Source organism: Thalassophryne amazonica, chromosome 8 (assembly GCF_902500255.1).
Source record: "Thalassophryne amazonica chromosome 8, fThaAma1.1, whole genome shotgun sequence".
NCBI lineage: Eukaryota > Metazoa > Chordata > Actinopteri > Batrachoidiformes > Batrachoididae > Thalassophryne > Thalassophryne amazonica.
This window is the reverse complement of record NC_047110.1, coordinates 110,362,931-110,378,070: the sequence shown is the minus strand read 5'-3', so window position 1 is coordinate 110,378,070 and position 15,140 is coordinate 110,362,931. Positions and strand designations below refer to the sequence as shown.

The following is a 15,140-nucleotide window of genomic DNA, read 5'->3' as shown; positions in this document are numbered from 1 at the left end:
GCACCAAAAAAAAAAAAAAAAAAAAAACCTCCACTTTTAGCAACTGCTTTGGTGACTGCAGCCAAAAACAAAAACAGTTCACCATTTATCTGTGTGAAGTTATGTTGTGTTAGTATTGAGCAATGGGAGGCTGTCCGCAGAAGTGGTCAAATCCCGCAATATCATGCAGGGGTTCAAACAAGACTGCCCTGCCCTACTGATCCAGAAAAAGCCACTGTTCCTGTGGAAAACTGCAATAAGACGCAACAGAGAACTTTAAAGGGCCATGCGCACATCTAAGCCATTGCATGTCCACAGCTGGAGCTGGAGAAACATAAATCCACTCCACAGTGGACTCAACCAAATGTAATCTTTTTAATGCACATCATGGTCGCCACTTATTTAAGGCAGGCGTTTATTTTTTCAGACGAAGTTTTGACCCAGTCATTAAATGAGGCCAGTCCCAATTCAAGATCAGGCATTTAATCAAGGAAATACATAAACTTAATTGGTGCTGGGGATTCCTCGTAGATCGTTCGGCACCTCCTGACTGTAACTAATCCGTTACATACATAACGGATTTTATCCGTTTTATGCGTATAATGAATTTTGATATAACTGACAAAATTCGCTGGAACATCTGAATCCATTATATGCTAGTTTTACTGTATTCTGAACAAATATTTTGGCAGATGCTTCTTGTGCTCACATTCTTCCATTTCAGTTTGATTTTGTTGTATTCACACAAGGCGCTGCTTCTGACCGCAATGAGGAAACAGTCGAGTTGTTCTTAAACAAATCCAGCACTGAGATAAAAGCTTAGTGCCGCTGACTTTGTTTTTTACATCACAGTCAAGGAACAAAAAAATGACAATTCACACCTGCATCTAATTAACAAAGGTTTCCTTCATCTTCTGTGAAGTTAACTTCTCAACATAAATGACAGCAGATGACTCGACTCTTACCTTGTTGCTGCCTCGAGCCTTGCTGTTGATGCTGGACTCCTGACTGGCCATAATCTCCACGTTGTTAGAGATGATGGGGATGCAGGTGGACTCATCATCACCAGAAAGGCAGCTGAGGGTGCATCAAAGCAGTTAATACAGGCAGACGACGTTACACATTCATGAAAAAAAAAAAAAAAATTTTATAATGTTGAACAGTTTTCCCCCACGTGTCACCAAACACAGAGCACATCAAAAAACTGCTAGACATGATATCTAGACAAAGACTTCATGTATCAAGGTGAAACCCAGTACACAAGGTCACCCAGGACCTTGGACAAGTTCCACTTTTAGAGCATTTTCACTCCAGTTGAAGCCACCACAGGGCCAAGCTTCAGAAACCTCGTGTACATGATGTCTTGACAAAGGTTTCCTATACTGGCTCAGTGAAACACGTCAGGGTCAGCCTTACTCGTGTATTTGAATTGCTCCAAAACAGGTTTGCATGGTTACTTTTTATGCCTGATAGTTCATGTTTTTGTTGTGTTCCAAATAGGTTTGCTGGTCATGACACTGAGAAGGTAAGTTACGACAATTCTGCATACTGAGAGTGTAAATGCATGCAATTTACACTTACAAGCTACTGAAAGATACAGAACTCAAAATCAAACTTTAGCAAACATGTTTTTAAATGTATGGCGTCAAGCTGCTTAGTAACTACAGCAGATTTTCTAAGATCACCTGGACAATGTTCAAATCTATTCTGGGGGATTTTGAAATGGTGACACCTCTAACAAATAAGACAAAGCTGGTATAGATGAAAAATAGAAATCTCATGTGTGCTGAAATTATTAAGGCTAACAATCTGCATCTTTACACTCCATAACTGAAATACAAAGAACACAGACATGTAATATTTTATACAATATACATGACAATATCTACAGCAACAATAATCAGCTATTTGTCACACACTCACATTATCTGACTCTCCTGAGTGTTGTTGATGTCTGCTGGCACCGATCCTGCAGATTCTGCCATGGTGGACTGATCACTGCCTCCGAGAAGACCAGCTGCTCCCAAGAGCCCGTTCAGCTCTCCATTAAAAGAAGGCTTCCTCTGACCATCACCTGACGGCACATCTGAGGAAAACAAATGAGTGTGCAGTAGTTATGCTGGGAGTCAGTAGTCAAACTCACTCACTCATCTTCAAAAGCTTATTCCGAGTAAGGGTCACGGGGGGGTGGAGCTGGAATCTATAGTAGCCAGACTTGTAAATTAAAAAATTTAAAACTGTAATGATTGTGACCAATGCTGTGTACCAGTGCTCAGGTGATGCTTCATTTCTTAAAAAAATAAATAATCAAGAACTCTTCAGAACACCTAGAGGTTGTGGCTATAAATTAAAAACAACTTGCAATCTTCCAAAATCAACCTACTTTGGGTAGTGGTGCTCCGATCGACTGGCCATCGATCATTATCAGCCAGTTTCTGTAAAAAGCAAGTGATCTGCTTCTGTCGATCAATATGTTTCACTGCCAATCACAAAAACTGATCACCTGTAACTAATGCTTTCCAACAGTTGGTGATGGCACAGTGTTGGTTTGCAATCTACCAATAAACTCACAAGAAGAAAGAGGAGGCGGCCCTGCGTGCAGTATCGCGCAGCCGCATGACAGCAAACCCCCAAAAAACATGTCTGCCACGTGAAACGTTTATACGGTTTGTGAGCGATGGAAAGGCTGCATCCTTGTGGGGGAAGTAAAATGCTTCAATACAACAAATTTAATCAGACATTTAAAGAACAAACAAACACTTGTCGGAGTATGGTGAGTTTTCTAGGCTCATGGCAGAGAATGAAAAGACAGCTGCAGCTACAGTCAGACGGCAGCTAACACAGTCCACGCTCAAGCAACACTCGTCCGTATGAACGTAACAGTCAGAAGGCTCAACAAATAACGGAATTCATCAAGTTAGATGACCAGCCTTGCTCAGGGGTGGGAGACATCGGATTCCGCCGACTGCTCTATCACTTGGAGCTCCGCTACGTGCTACTGGGACCTTAAAGAAAGAAAGGCAAACACTTGCTTTTTCTTTGACAATGCATAACAGTGTTTGCTCATGCCCAAAACAGTAAGCCACACTCTCAGGTATTTTTCATTAAGTAACTTATGATAGCTTATTTGAATGCAATCTGCATGTGACTTTGAATATTTCCCTTTTTTTACTTGACATTATTTGATTTAAACAATGTTGTGAGATATATTGCCTTTTATTTATTTGATTTTTGGCACTTTGAGAGCCTTAATGTTTTCAGTGTGTTAAAGATTGTGTTACTGACAGCAGGTAAATTTAGGCGTTTTTCAGTTGTCCTTTCAATAGAATAGTTGCCACATGGTGCCTGCAAGGTTTTTGTATGTTTTTTCCTTGAAGAATTAATGAGCAGTTTCAGAGAAAATCATGCAAAAAAAAAAAAAAAAAAAAAAAAAAAAAAAAAAAAAGAGAAGTTGGCTGGATGACCATCACCAATTTCCATGAAACTTTCCAGAAGTGAAGAACAATGATAAAAATTTGGACCCATAACATTTTTTACTCCATAAAACGTTCTGAACAACTTTAGACAATTTTTAAATTGATCCACTTTTGGCCATGCTTGCCATCTCTACATTGAAATATAGAATAAAAGAGCTGATTTTGAAAGCGTATGTTCTCAATTGTCAACACCTATATTGCTATTCCCTGTGTACCAGAATTTAGGAAATATATTTAGGGCCCGAGTAGGCAACGTCCTACGAGGACCCTATTGTAATTGCGCTGTTTCTTCTTATTATTATTATTATCATCACTTTTGAAATCGAAATTTCGGCCTCTTCCCATGCTCAAAAACTCACCAAACTTTCCAAAGTTGTCCGGCCAGATCCGAAAATCGATATTTTGGGGGCGTCGCACATGGTCGCAGAAAAATCGTGAAATAGCGCCCCCTACAAATTTTCCAAAGCAAAGCCCCTCCTCATTGGGCTTTTTTCGTCGTAGCTTCACGAAATTCGGTACACATATTTACCATGCCAGGACGCACAAAAAAGTATCTTACTGTCATGGTGAAATATCGACAGGAAGTTGGCCATTTTGATTTTAAGTTTCGATTTTGAGCAAATTTTTGCCATTTTTGGCCATTTCCACTACTTACATTTGAACGAACTCGTCCTAGGGATTTTCATCCGATTGTCTTCAAATTTGGTCAAAATCATCACAACACAATTCTAATTAAGTCAAAAGGCGTGGCTGCTAGGGGTCGTCAAACTTTGGCGAGCTTTTCAGAGCACGCCATTTCACTTCGAACGGCTGTCACGCCCACATACTTCATCGTAGATCCTTCAAACTTGCTGAACATGATGAGGGCTCTGCCCTGAATGTCTACATATCTTAAGTTCCCACCTGCGCCATAGCGCCCCCCGGTGGTGGCGGGAAATGTCCAATTTTTACTTTAAGAGGTCCTGATGTCACATGCTTAATCCAATCAACTTCATTCCACTTCTAAAACATGCAGAACAAATTGGTGAACGTAGGCGATGAACGCCGTGAAGTTACAAGTAACGGCGTCCGTGTGGCGGCGTGCCGAATATTGCCCATTCGCCATGAAATTACATTCTTCCTTTTGACGGCTTTAATTTTGTCACATCATCATGAAAATTGATACACGTCGAGCACGACAACCTCTTACAATTCATAGGGGCGACGCCCATGGGCGGGGCAAAATGCCTCAATACCGCCCCCTTGAAACCACACCCGGCCCCTCTGTTTGTACACTGAGCGCCCCCTACTGGATGAACAATCAACATGTCATAACTCCTTGATGCACTGTGTGAGTTGTTTAGAATTTTTACTGTGTGATGAGTGGTTGCTCCTGCATGCACATGCCCACATGTGGTCACAATAGCACCCACTGGCCTGGGTAGGCGGTCGCGCAGACGAGGGCCCGTATATGACTGCTTGCAGTCCTAGTTTCAAAATGTTTTTATTGTCTGTAGCGTGGCATAATGCAGTGTAAATTAGCAAAGTGACCTTTTCTGAGGGAATGTCAAATTCCCGAGTTACCATCTTTAAACACAGAGGGTGTGACCATCGAATCCGAGGCTGCAAATACTATATTGACAAAGCAGACGGTAACAAGATTCCCAGTACCCGCACTGGCCACACAGCATGATGGAACCACCTCCAAATTTTACTGTAGGTAGCAAGCGTCTTTATTGGAATGCTGTGTTCTTTATAGCCATGCACACTGCCCCTTGTTATGTCCAAATAACTCAATTTTAGTTTCATCAGTCCACAGCAGGCAAAGCTCTCGATCTACTGGTCAATCTTTGTTCCTACTGTCACCTGTGGTCATGAGGGTCGAGTCATGGCCGAAAGAACAAGATCGCGGGTACAAGCAGCCAAAATGGGCTTCCTCAGGAGGGTGGCTGGTGTTTCCCTTAGAGATAGGGTGAGAAGTTCAGTTATCCGTGGGGAGCTCGGAGTAGAGTCGCTGCTCCTTTGTGTTCAAAGGAGCCAGCTGAGGTGGTTCGGGCATCTGGTAAGGATGCCTCCTGGGTGCCTCCCTAGGGAGGAGGTGTTCCAGACACTTCCATCTGGGAGGAGACCAAGGGGAAGACCCAGGGGAAGACCCAGGACTAGGTGGAGAGATTATATCTCCACACTGGCCTGGGAAGGCCTTGAGATCCCCCAGTCGGAGGTGGTCAATGTGGCACAGGAAAGAGAAGTCTGGGGTCCCCTGCTGGAGCTGTTGCCCCCACGCCCGAACCCGGAAAAGTGGTTGAAGATGAGTGAGAGTGAGTGAGCAGTCCACAGCACCTTATTCCAAAATGAAGCTGGCTTGTCCAAATGTGCTTGAGCATACCTCAAGCGACTCTCTTTGTGGCATGTATGCAGAAAAGGCTTCTTCTGTATTACAGCTAAGGATGGGACCAATCCAATCCCGGATCGGTATCGGGTTCTGATACCGCCGTAATTCACGTATCGGAAAATACCGATCCAACCCGCGACATTTTCCGATACCAGAGAAGAGCCACTGGGAATCCTCTCAACTACTGTTATTTGCTCTTTGTGTTAGATGAGGTGGTGGAGAGTGTGCCCAAGCATGAAAGAGTGGTGATAGGAGCAGACTTCAATGGGCATGTTGGTGAAGGGAACAGAGGTGATGAGGAAGTAAGGGGTAGATATGGTATCAAGGACAGGAATGGGGAAGGACAGATGGTAGTTGATTTTGCAAAAAGGATGGAAATGGCTGTGGTGAATATCTACTTTAAGAAAAGGGAGGAGCACAGGGTAACATAGGAGTGGAGGAAGGTGCACACAGGTGGACTACATTCTTTATAGGAGATGCAAGCTAAAATAAATCACAGACTGTAAGGTGGTAGCAGGAGAGTGTCACTAGACAGCATAGGATGGTTGTTTGTAGGATGACTTTAGAGGTAAAGAAGAAGAGAGTGAGAGCTCAACAAAGGATCAGATGGTGGAAGCTGAAGGAGGAAGACTGTTGTGTGAAATTTAGCGAGCAGGTGAGAGAAGCACTGGTTGGAGGAGAAGCAATTTTGGACAACTGGAAAAGTACTGCAGATGTGGTGAGGGAGACAGCTAGGGCAGTACTGGGTATGACATCTGGACAGTGGAAGGAACACAAGGAGACTTGGTGGTGGAATGAAGAGGTCCAGGAAAGCATAAGGAGAAAGAGGTTGGCGAAAAAGTTTTGGGATAGTCGGAGAGATGAAGAAAGTAGACAGGAGTACAAGGAGATGCGGCGTAAGGCGAAAAGAGAAGTGGCAAAAGCAAAGGAAAAGGCATATTGCGAGTTGTACAAGAAGTTGAATAGTAAGGAAGGAGAAAAGGACTTGTACCGATTGGCCAGACAAAGGGACAGAGCTGGAAAGGATGTGCAGCAGGTTAGGGTGGTAAAAGATGCACATGGTAATGTGCTGACAAGTGAGAAGTGTGTGCTGAGAAGGTGGAGGGAATATTTTGAAGAGCTGATGAATAAAGAAAATGAGCGAGAGAAAAGGCTGGATGATGTGGTGAGAGTAAATCAGGAAGTACAAGAGATTAGCAAGGAAGAAGTGAGGGCTGCTATGAAGAGGATGAAGAGTGGAAAGGCAGTTGGTCCAGATGACATTCCAGTGGAGGCATGGAAATGTCTAGGAGAGATGGCAGTAGAGTTTCTAACCAGATTGTTTAATAAAATCTTGGATAGTGAAAGGATGCCTGAGGAGTGGAGACGAAGTGTGCTGGTTCCTATCTTCAAGAACAAGGGTGATGTGCAGAGGTGCAGTAACTACAGAGGCATAAAGCTGATCAGCCACAGCATGAAGTTATGGGAAAGAGCAGTAGAAGCTACGCTTAGAAAACAGGTGAAGATCTGTGAGCAGCAATATGGTTTCATGCCGAGAAAGAGCACTACAGATGCAATGTTTGCTCTGAGAATACTGTTGGAAAAGTACAGAGAAGGACAAAGAGTTACATTGTGTGTTTGTGGACTTAGAAAAAGCTTATGATAGGGTACCAAGAGAAGAGTTGTGGTATTGCATGAGGACATCTGGAGTGGCAGAGAAGTATGTTAGGGTAGTGCAGGACATGTACAAGAATAGTGTGACAGCGGTGAGATGCGCAGTCGGAATGACAGACTCATTCAAGGTGGATGTGGGATTACACCAAGGATCAGCTCTGAGTCCTTTCTTGTTTGCAGTGGTGATTGACAGGTTGACGGATGAGATCAGACTGGAGTCCCCATGGACTATGATGTTTGCAGATGACATTGTGATCTGTAGTGAGAGTAGAGAGCAAGTTGAGTCTAGTCTGGAGAAGTGGAGATATGCTTTGGAGAGAAGGGGAATGACAGTCAGTGGAAGCAAGACTGAGTACATGTGTGTGAATGAGAGGGAGCCCAGTGGAATAGTGCAGTTACAAGGAGTAGAAGTGGTGAAAGTAGATGAGTTTAAATATTTGGGGTCAACTGTTCAAAGTAATGGAGAGTGTGGTAGAGAGGTGAAGAAGAGAGTGCAGGCAGGGTGGAGTGGGTGGAGAAAGGTGGCAGGAGTGATTTGTGACCAAAGAATATCAGCAAGAGTGAAGGGGAAAGTTTACAAAACAGTAGTGAGACCAGCTATGTTGTATGGTTTAGAGACGGTGGCACTAACAAAAAGACAGGAGGCAGAGCTGGAGGTGGCAGAGCTGAAGATGTTGAGATTCTCTTTGGGAGTGAGAAGAATGGACAAGATTAGGAATGAACATATCAGAGGGACAGCTCAGGTGGGACGGTTTGGAGACAAAGTCAGGGAGGCGAGATTGAGATGGTTTGGACATGTGCAGAGGAGGGACCCAGGGTATATAGGGAGAAGGATGCTGAGGATGGATCCACCAGGCAGGAGGAAAAGAGGGAGACCAAAAAGGAGGTTCATGGATGTGCTGAGGGAGGACATGCAGGTGGTTGGTGTGACAGAGGAAGATACAGAGGACAGGATGAGATGGAAACGATTGATCTGCTGTGGCGACCCCTAACGGGAACAGCCGAAGGACAAAGAAGAAGAAGAAGGGGGGAGGAGAGAGGGAGGTTTTTGAAGCTGGGCTGTTTGAGAGAGCTCTCTTCCGCAGTGTTCTAGCTGCGGTTAGTGGCAAAGATCTGCGCGGCTCTATGGTTCAAATTGTCTGTTCTTCAAGCACGGATTTTCCGAAAAATTGAACTTTAACTTATTTATTTGGCACACAACTCGTCAATAACAAAAACTGATATACAAGATAATTCCACAGTGACATGTGATCAAAAAGGGGGTGAGCAGAAGCAAAGTTTATAAACGCCCACCCCATATATACATACATATATATACACATTACCTACCCTAAAATTAACTGAATTGTTGCTGAAAATGTGTGCTAAAAAGTTAGCCGCTTCACTGTCTCGAGGCTGTGAAGAGCCAGCTCAGTGTGTAGCTGAGGAGGAGAAGCCGAACAGAGATTCTGTCCGCTGAAAGGGAAAAGGGAGAAAACAGCAAGAGAGAAAGAAAGAGAGAGTGCGAGACAGAGGGAGAGAGAAAGCAAGAGAGAGGGAGAGAGAGAGCAAATGAGAGAGACAGGCAGAGATAGAGATAGACAGAGAGAAACAGACAGGCAGAGAGAGGACTTAATTTTAAATTTTTACTCTAATACTTGCTTTGACAATGTAAACATATGTCTCCCATATAAATAAAGCTACACTGAAATTGAAAATTGAGAAGGAGAGAGAGAGAGAGAGAGAGAGAGTGTGTTGCCTTTTCTGTTTAGTCTATAAAAATAAGGCTATAAAAGTCTATAAAAAAATAAAAGTACTTAATTCTTTTACTAAAACATCAAATCTAGGCTTTCATCTTAGATACACCTTCTGGCAAATCGCTGCTGAACTTTTAGGTCTGCTTTTTAAGAAAATCCTCATAAAATCAACAATAATGATAATAATATTAAAGCAAATAGAGCTCTGGTATCAGATCTGAAAAGTATCGGTATCTGCAGATATCCAAATTCAGGTTATCAGGATCGGATCAGAAGTGGAAAATTGTGGATCGGTGCATCCCTAATTACAGCATCACACTGCATCTCTTTGTGCCAAGTGTGCTGTATAGTTGAACGATGCACAGAGACACCATCTGCAGCAAGATCATGTTGTAGGTCTTTGGAGCAGGTCTGTGGGTTGACTATGACTGTTCTCACAATCCTTCGCTTCAGCTTACCTGAGATTTTTCTTGGCCTGCCACTTCAGGCCTTAACTAGTACTGTGCCTGTGGTCTTCCATTTCCTCACTATGTTCCTCACAGTGGAAATTGACAGCTGAAATCTCTGAGATAGCTTTTTGTAAACTTCCCTACACCATGATGTTGAACAATCTTTGTTTTCAGGTCATTTGAAAGTTGTCTAGAAGCTCCCATGTTGCCACTCATTAGAAGAGATGCAAAGAGGAGAAACATTTGCAAATGGCCACCTTTCTCATGATTGGATTCACCTGTGTAAGGAGGTCAAGGGTCAATGAGCTTAATTAGTGCTAAATGTATTCAAATCAATACAATGACAAGGGTGCCAAAATTTATGCACCTGCCCAATTTTGTTTAAATAATTATTGCACACTTTCTGTAAATATTAGAACTTCATTTTACTTCTCAAATCCATCTGCTCTATGATATATTTAACTGAAATTTCTGATCCAGACAACCAATGATGTATAAAGGAAAAATCATGAAAATTATCAGGGGTGTCCAAACTTTTGCATACAACTGTATGCCATTTAAGTAACAATAGGTGCTTTCCTAATAACAATTCAATGTTAGTGTATACCGTATCAATACCAGCCTTTTTTTTTTTTAAATGATTGAAGTAAAAAAAAAAATCTCAGACATTCATCTACTTAGAAACATTGATGTATCCATCAACTAGCTTTTTAAAAAACAAATTAAAAGAAATAATAATAATAATAACAACAAGGGATGGGGGAGCTGTAAAAGTGAAAATTACTATTAACAGTAATTGTACCAGTGGCTGCACATTTTGAAATATCACATCTCGAGTGCATGATTTCATAAGAGACCTGCGAGGGACAGCTTCTGGTTTGCTAGTTGTTGGTTCTTTGTGTGGGAATCTGTAGTGTGATCTCTTGATTCCAAGCACATTATCCTTCCCACGAGTTGTGGTACAATAGAGCATCAAAAAAAAAAAAACAACAAAAAAAACCCAAACTGCATTAACCACTTTCCTTCTTTTCAGACAACGGGCACCTTCTGTGACCACCGTTTCTTTCATCTTTACCGGAAATTGCTTTATGGGGAAATGGCAGTGAATTTATGGAAATGCAAAGCCACTGGATTCAGTTTGTCTAATTACTTAACAGCCCTGAAAATGGAAGAACACAAAAATGATTACTCCTAAATGCTTAGCATGACTTTTTTAACTCTGAGGAGCAGTTTTCTTGTGTTAACCTCTGGGATTATTTTCTCCCATGTTACTTTTACTACCAAATCAAATCCTTGACTTCAAGCTCAAAGTCTGCATGACAAGCACAGCTTGTTTCATTTAAACTTCACTGTGATGTTGTGCAACAGCAAAATGACAACAAAAAACGTCACTGTGCGGCTTTTTATCGACCTGAAAATAAGCATCTAGGTGACTGTCAACTCTGTAAGACCATGCACGCGCACGAACATATTAAAGCCTGAAAATCTGTTACGGACATACGCACTTTCTTCAACATTTCAATAAAACAAGTTTAAAGAAGGGAGAGGTTATTACTTTGGAGTCACAAATCTGGAGGTTAAAGTTAAACTATTTCAGATATTTTTCCCGAGACGTCATGTGCAAAATGTTCACCTTTAGCGAGCTAACAAACGCAGCTAACGCCACACGGCGTAGCATTTTAAAAAAAAATCGCTTTCTTTTTTCCACATTCAATATTTTCTTATTACATGATGATATTTTGCTACCAAATATATATATATATATATATATGTGTAAACTAACAGAAAACAAGCATTATAAAGTTTCTCGACTGTAGTTTCAACAGCGCGTTAGAGTCTCATGCTAGCTGGCTAACGGGCCACTAGCTGCTGCGGCCTGCAGCTGCTTTTTAAATCCCGCTCTGATTTACCGGTGCTGCTCCCAGGCCGGTCGAGTTTGAGGATATCCCGCAGATGCTGAGTCGCACCCTCGATGTCCATGTTGGAACTGGACGCCATGGGTGCAGGTAAAACTGAGTTAATTTAAGAAAAATGTGTCACTCAGGGATCACTTCTTCCTCAGCAACCGTCTAAACTTCCGACTGGAATCGCTGTCGACGCAGCTCATTGGTTCCGACTTCTTCTTCTGGCTACGAGCAGTCAGACTAGTTGCTGTGTGGAACGTTGCTGCCCCTAGCGGTTTGGAATGGGCATAACGAGACACAAAAGCTCAAATTTGATCGACAATCCAAATTTTAGAAATAGGGAACGGCTCCCCTTCCAACCTTATGGAGCTTGAGAGGTGCTGCAAAGAGGTGTTTTTTTTTATAGAAATAGAATTGTCATTGTATCTACAACGAAATTTGTCCCCTGCATTTAACCATCGTCAGTTAGACACAATCCAACCTCTAGGAGCAGTGTGCAGCCACAGTCTGGCGCCCGGGTACCAACTCCAGATGTAGAGACGCTGCGTTGTCAGTGGCAGAGAAAGGAGCAGACCATACATAAGCAGGTTTTTGATTGTGGGAGAGCCCACACCGACACAGGGAGAACATGCAAACTGGAAACAGGAAGCGAACCCACGACCTTCTTGCTGTGAGGCACTAGTGCTAACCACTACGCCACCGTGCCGCAGAAAGATACCAAGTGCTGAAGCCATCCAGGTGTTGCTTTGTCCCATTCTTAATACAAGACATCTTAAGGTGTGCAACTACAGGGTTGTCATTGTTGCATTTTTTTATTTCAAAATTTTCCACACAGATCAGAGCTGCAGGCAAGGCAGTCCAGTACCCATAACCACTTCTTCTGCAGCCATGCCTTTGTAATGTGTGCTGAACGTGGTTTTGCATCATCGTGTTGAAAAAGATGTCATCGTGCATCAGCATACATTGTGCTAAAATCTCAATGTACATTTCTGCATTAACGCTGCCCTCACAAAAGTGTTAATGACCTCCTCCAAGGGCACTGACACAACCCTCACAACCATGGCAGAACCTGGCTTTTGGACTTGTTGGCTGATAAGAGTCTGGAGGGTCCTTTTCACCTCTGGCATGGAGCACATGGCAGCATTTTCTTCCAAAAAGATCTGGAGCCTCATGTACAACCAGGGTCCTGTGTGCCTTCCCCCAGCAGTCTGCTGTGGAGAATCCAGCTGCAGCTCCTCTCAGGATGGCGCTGTTAAATGCACGCTCCGTTGCTAACAAGACTTTCATTTTGAATGATTATATTCGCTCCAAGGACCTGGAATTTTTGTTTCTAACTGAAACCTGGCAGAGGGAAATAGAACACGCCCCCCTCATTGAACTCTGTCCCAAAAATTTCCGATTCTTCAGCTCGCCACGTTTGTGTGGACGTGGTGGAGGACTTGCTGCGGTCTGGAGGAGCAGCTTTGTGTGTCGACGTGTGAGTTCAGAATCGTTTCCATCTTTTGAATCACTGATTTTAAAAGTTGGGAGAACTAATCCTTTTTATCGTGTTTTAATATATCGTCCACCTGGTCAATGCACTTCCTTCCTCAAGGAGTTTAGTGACTTTTTATCTACAACTCTCAAGCTGTCCAGACTTTTAATTGTTGGTGATTTTAATTTCCATGTTGATGATGCTTCTGATAAATCTGCTGCTAAATTCATCAGTCTGATGGAATCTTTCAACTTGATCCAACACGTGTCTGGCCCCACACACAGCAAAGGTCATGTTTTAGATCTTGTTTTTACTCTGGGTCTTAATATTGAGTCTATTTATTCTGAGGATATTTTTATTTCTGATCATGTTTGTATTCTTTTTAATTTGTCTCTTAATCTGGATTGTCCGTCTGCTCCTCCTGTGATCTGCTCTCGCATTTTTAATCATTTTACTGCAGATGTATTTTCTGCTGCTTTTAACCTTGATGAGTTGTTTAGTTCAGATGATGTTGATATTTTAGTTAATTCTTTTAATCATCATTGTCTCTCAATTTTGGACAGAGTGGCTCCTTTTAAAACCAGACACGCCCCTCTGAATAACTCCTCCCCCTGGATGAATGACAGTTAAGAGATCATGTGGAAAGTGGAGCGGTTGTGGAAATCTACAAAGCTCCAGGTCCACCTCCATTTAAAGGAGCTTTTAATCTCTTTTAATAATATGGTGAAAGATGCGAGGGCTGCTTATTTTTCCACTTTAATTTCTAACAGCCAACGGAATCCAAAAAATTTTGTTTGACACAATCAGAGACATTGTTACACCTGCATCTCCTGCTGCTATCATTCAGTCAAATGAAGACTGACAATTTTTTGTCCTTTTTTTATCAGCAAAATTCGTGATATCAGGGCAAATATTAATCCCTCTCTTTCTTCTTCTGTTCCCTATCTTACCCGGCCATCAGTTCTGGATAGTTTTAAACCTATATCACTGAAAGAGCTCACTGGTCTGGTGGACAGATTGAAACCTTCCTCCTGCCCACTTGATATCGTCCCTGCCTCCTTTTTTAAAAAGGTCTTCCATTCTATTGGCCCGGTTGTCTTATTGATAATAAATAGATCACTGCTTTCCGGCTATGTCCCTCAGTATTTTAAACAGGCAGTTATTCACCCTCTTTTAAAAAAGCCTAATGCTGATACTTCACTCCTTCAAAATTTTAGACCAATTTCAAAGTTGCCTTTTATTTCCAAAGTCTTAGAGAAAGTGGTGGCCAAACAGCTTAATGAGGTTTTAGCTGAACATAATATTCTTGATAAATTCCAGTCTGGGTTCCGCCACTTGCGCTCTACAGAAACTGCCCTTCTCAGAGTTTCAAATGATATTTTAATGCGCAGAGATGCAGGTGAATATTCTGTGCTTGTCCTTTTGGATCTCTCTGCAGCTTTTGACACGGTGGATCATGGAGTCTTAGTTGAGAGACTAAGGACTTGGGTGGGCATTTCTGGGTCTGCTCTGGACTGGTTTTTGTCTTATCTTTCACACAGGACTTTCGCTGTTGCTGCTGGTAAATTTATGTCCTCCTCTGCCATGCTATCCTGTGGTGTGCCTCAGGGTTCTGTTCTGGGACCTGTATTGTTTGCTCTATATTTGCTCCCACTTCGTCATGTCTTGAGTAGTTTTAAAGATGTCTCCTACCACTGTTATGCGGATGTCATCCAGCTGTACTTCTCATTCACTCCTCAAACAGTCTCTAGGGTATCTGCTCTTCAGAACTGTGTTGAGGTTATTGGTGACTGGATGGCGGCCAACTATTTGTCCTTAAATATAGTAAAGACTGAGGTCCTTGTTTGTGCCCCTGATGAGTTTGTTCCCACTGTGGTTGGGAATATTGGTTCTCTGGCCCCTTTTGTTCACTCAGCAGTGAGGAACTTGGGTGTTACGTTCGATCACTCCCTCAATTTTGACGCGTATGTTACCTGCCTGGCACAGTCTTGTTTTTTCCATTTGCGCAACATTGCCCGTCTGCGCAGCATTGTGTCTCGGGCAGAGATGGAGATGATCATTCATGCATTTGTGTCATCACGTTTGGATTACTGTAACT

General features: G+C 42.5%; 1 protein-coding gene across 3 annotated transcripts in view; it reads right to left on the bottom strand.

The window, feature by feature from the left end:
- Positions 1-11,779, bottom strand: part of edc4 (enhancer of mRNA decapping 4) — an 86,634-nt gene extending 74,855 nt beyond the window's left edge. For all 3 annotated transcript variants that reach the window (XM_034177262.1, XM_034177264.1, XM_034177263.1), the window contains exons 1-3: positions 11,575-11,779; positions 1,903-2,065; positions 945-1,056 (exon numbers count right to left, since the gene is read on the bottom strand). In XM_034177262.1, coding sequence (XP_034033153.1) covers positions 945-1,056; positions 1,903-2,065; positions 11,575-11,662 — 363 coding nt within the window. In that variant the 5' untranslated portion in view covers positions 11,663-11,779. The remainder of the gene's footprint in view (positions 1-944; positions 1,057-1,902; positions 2,066-11,574) is intronic.
- Positions 11,780-15,140: the final 3,361 nt, after the last annotated feature.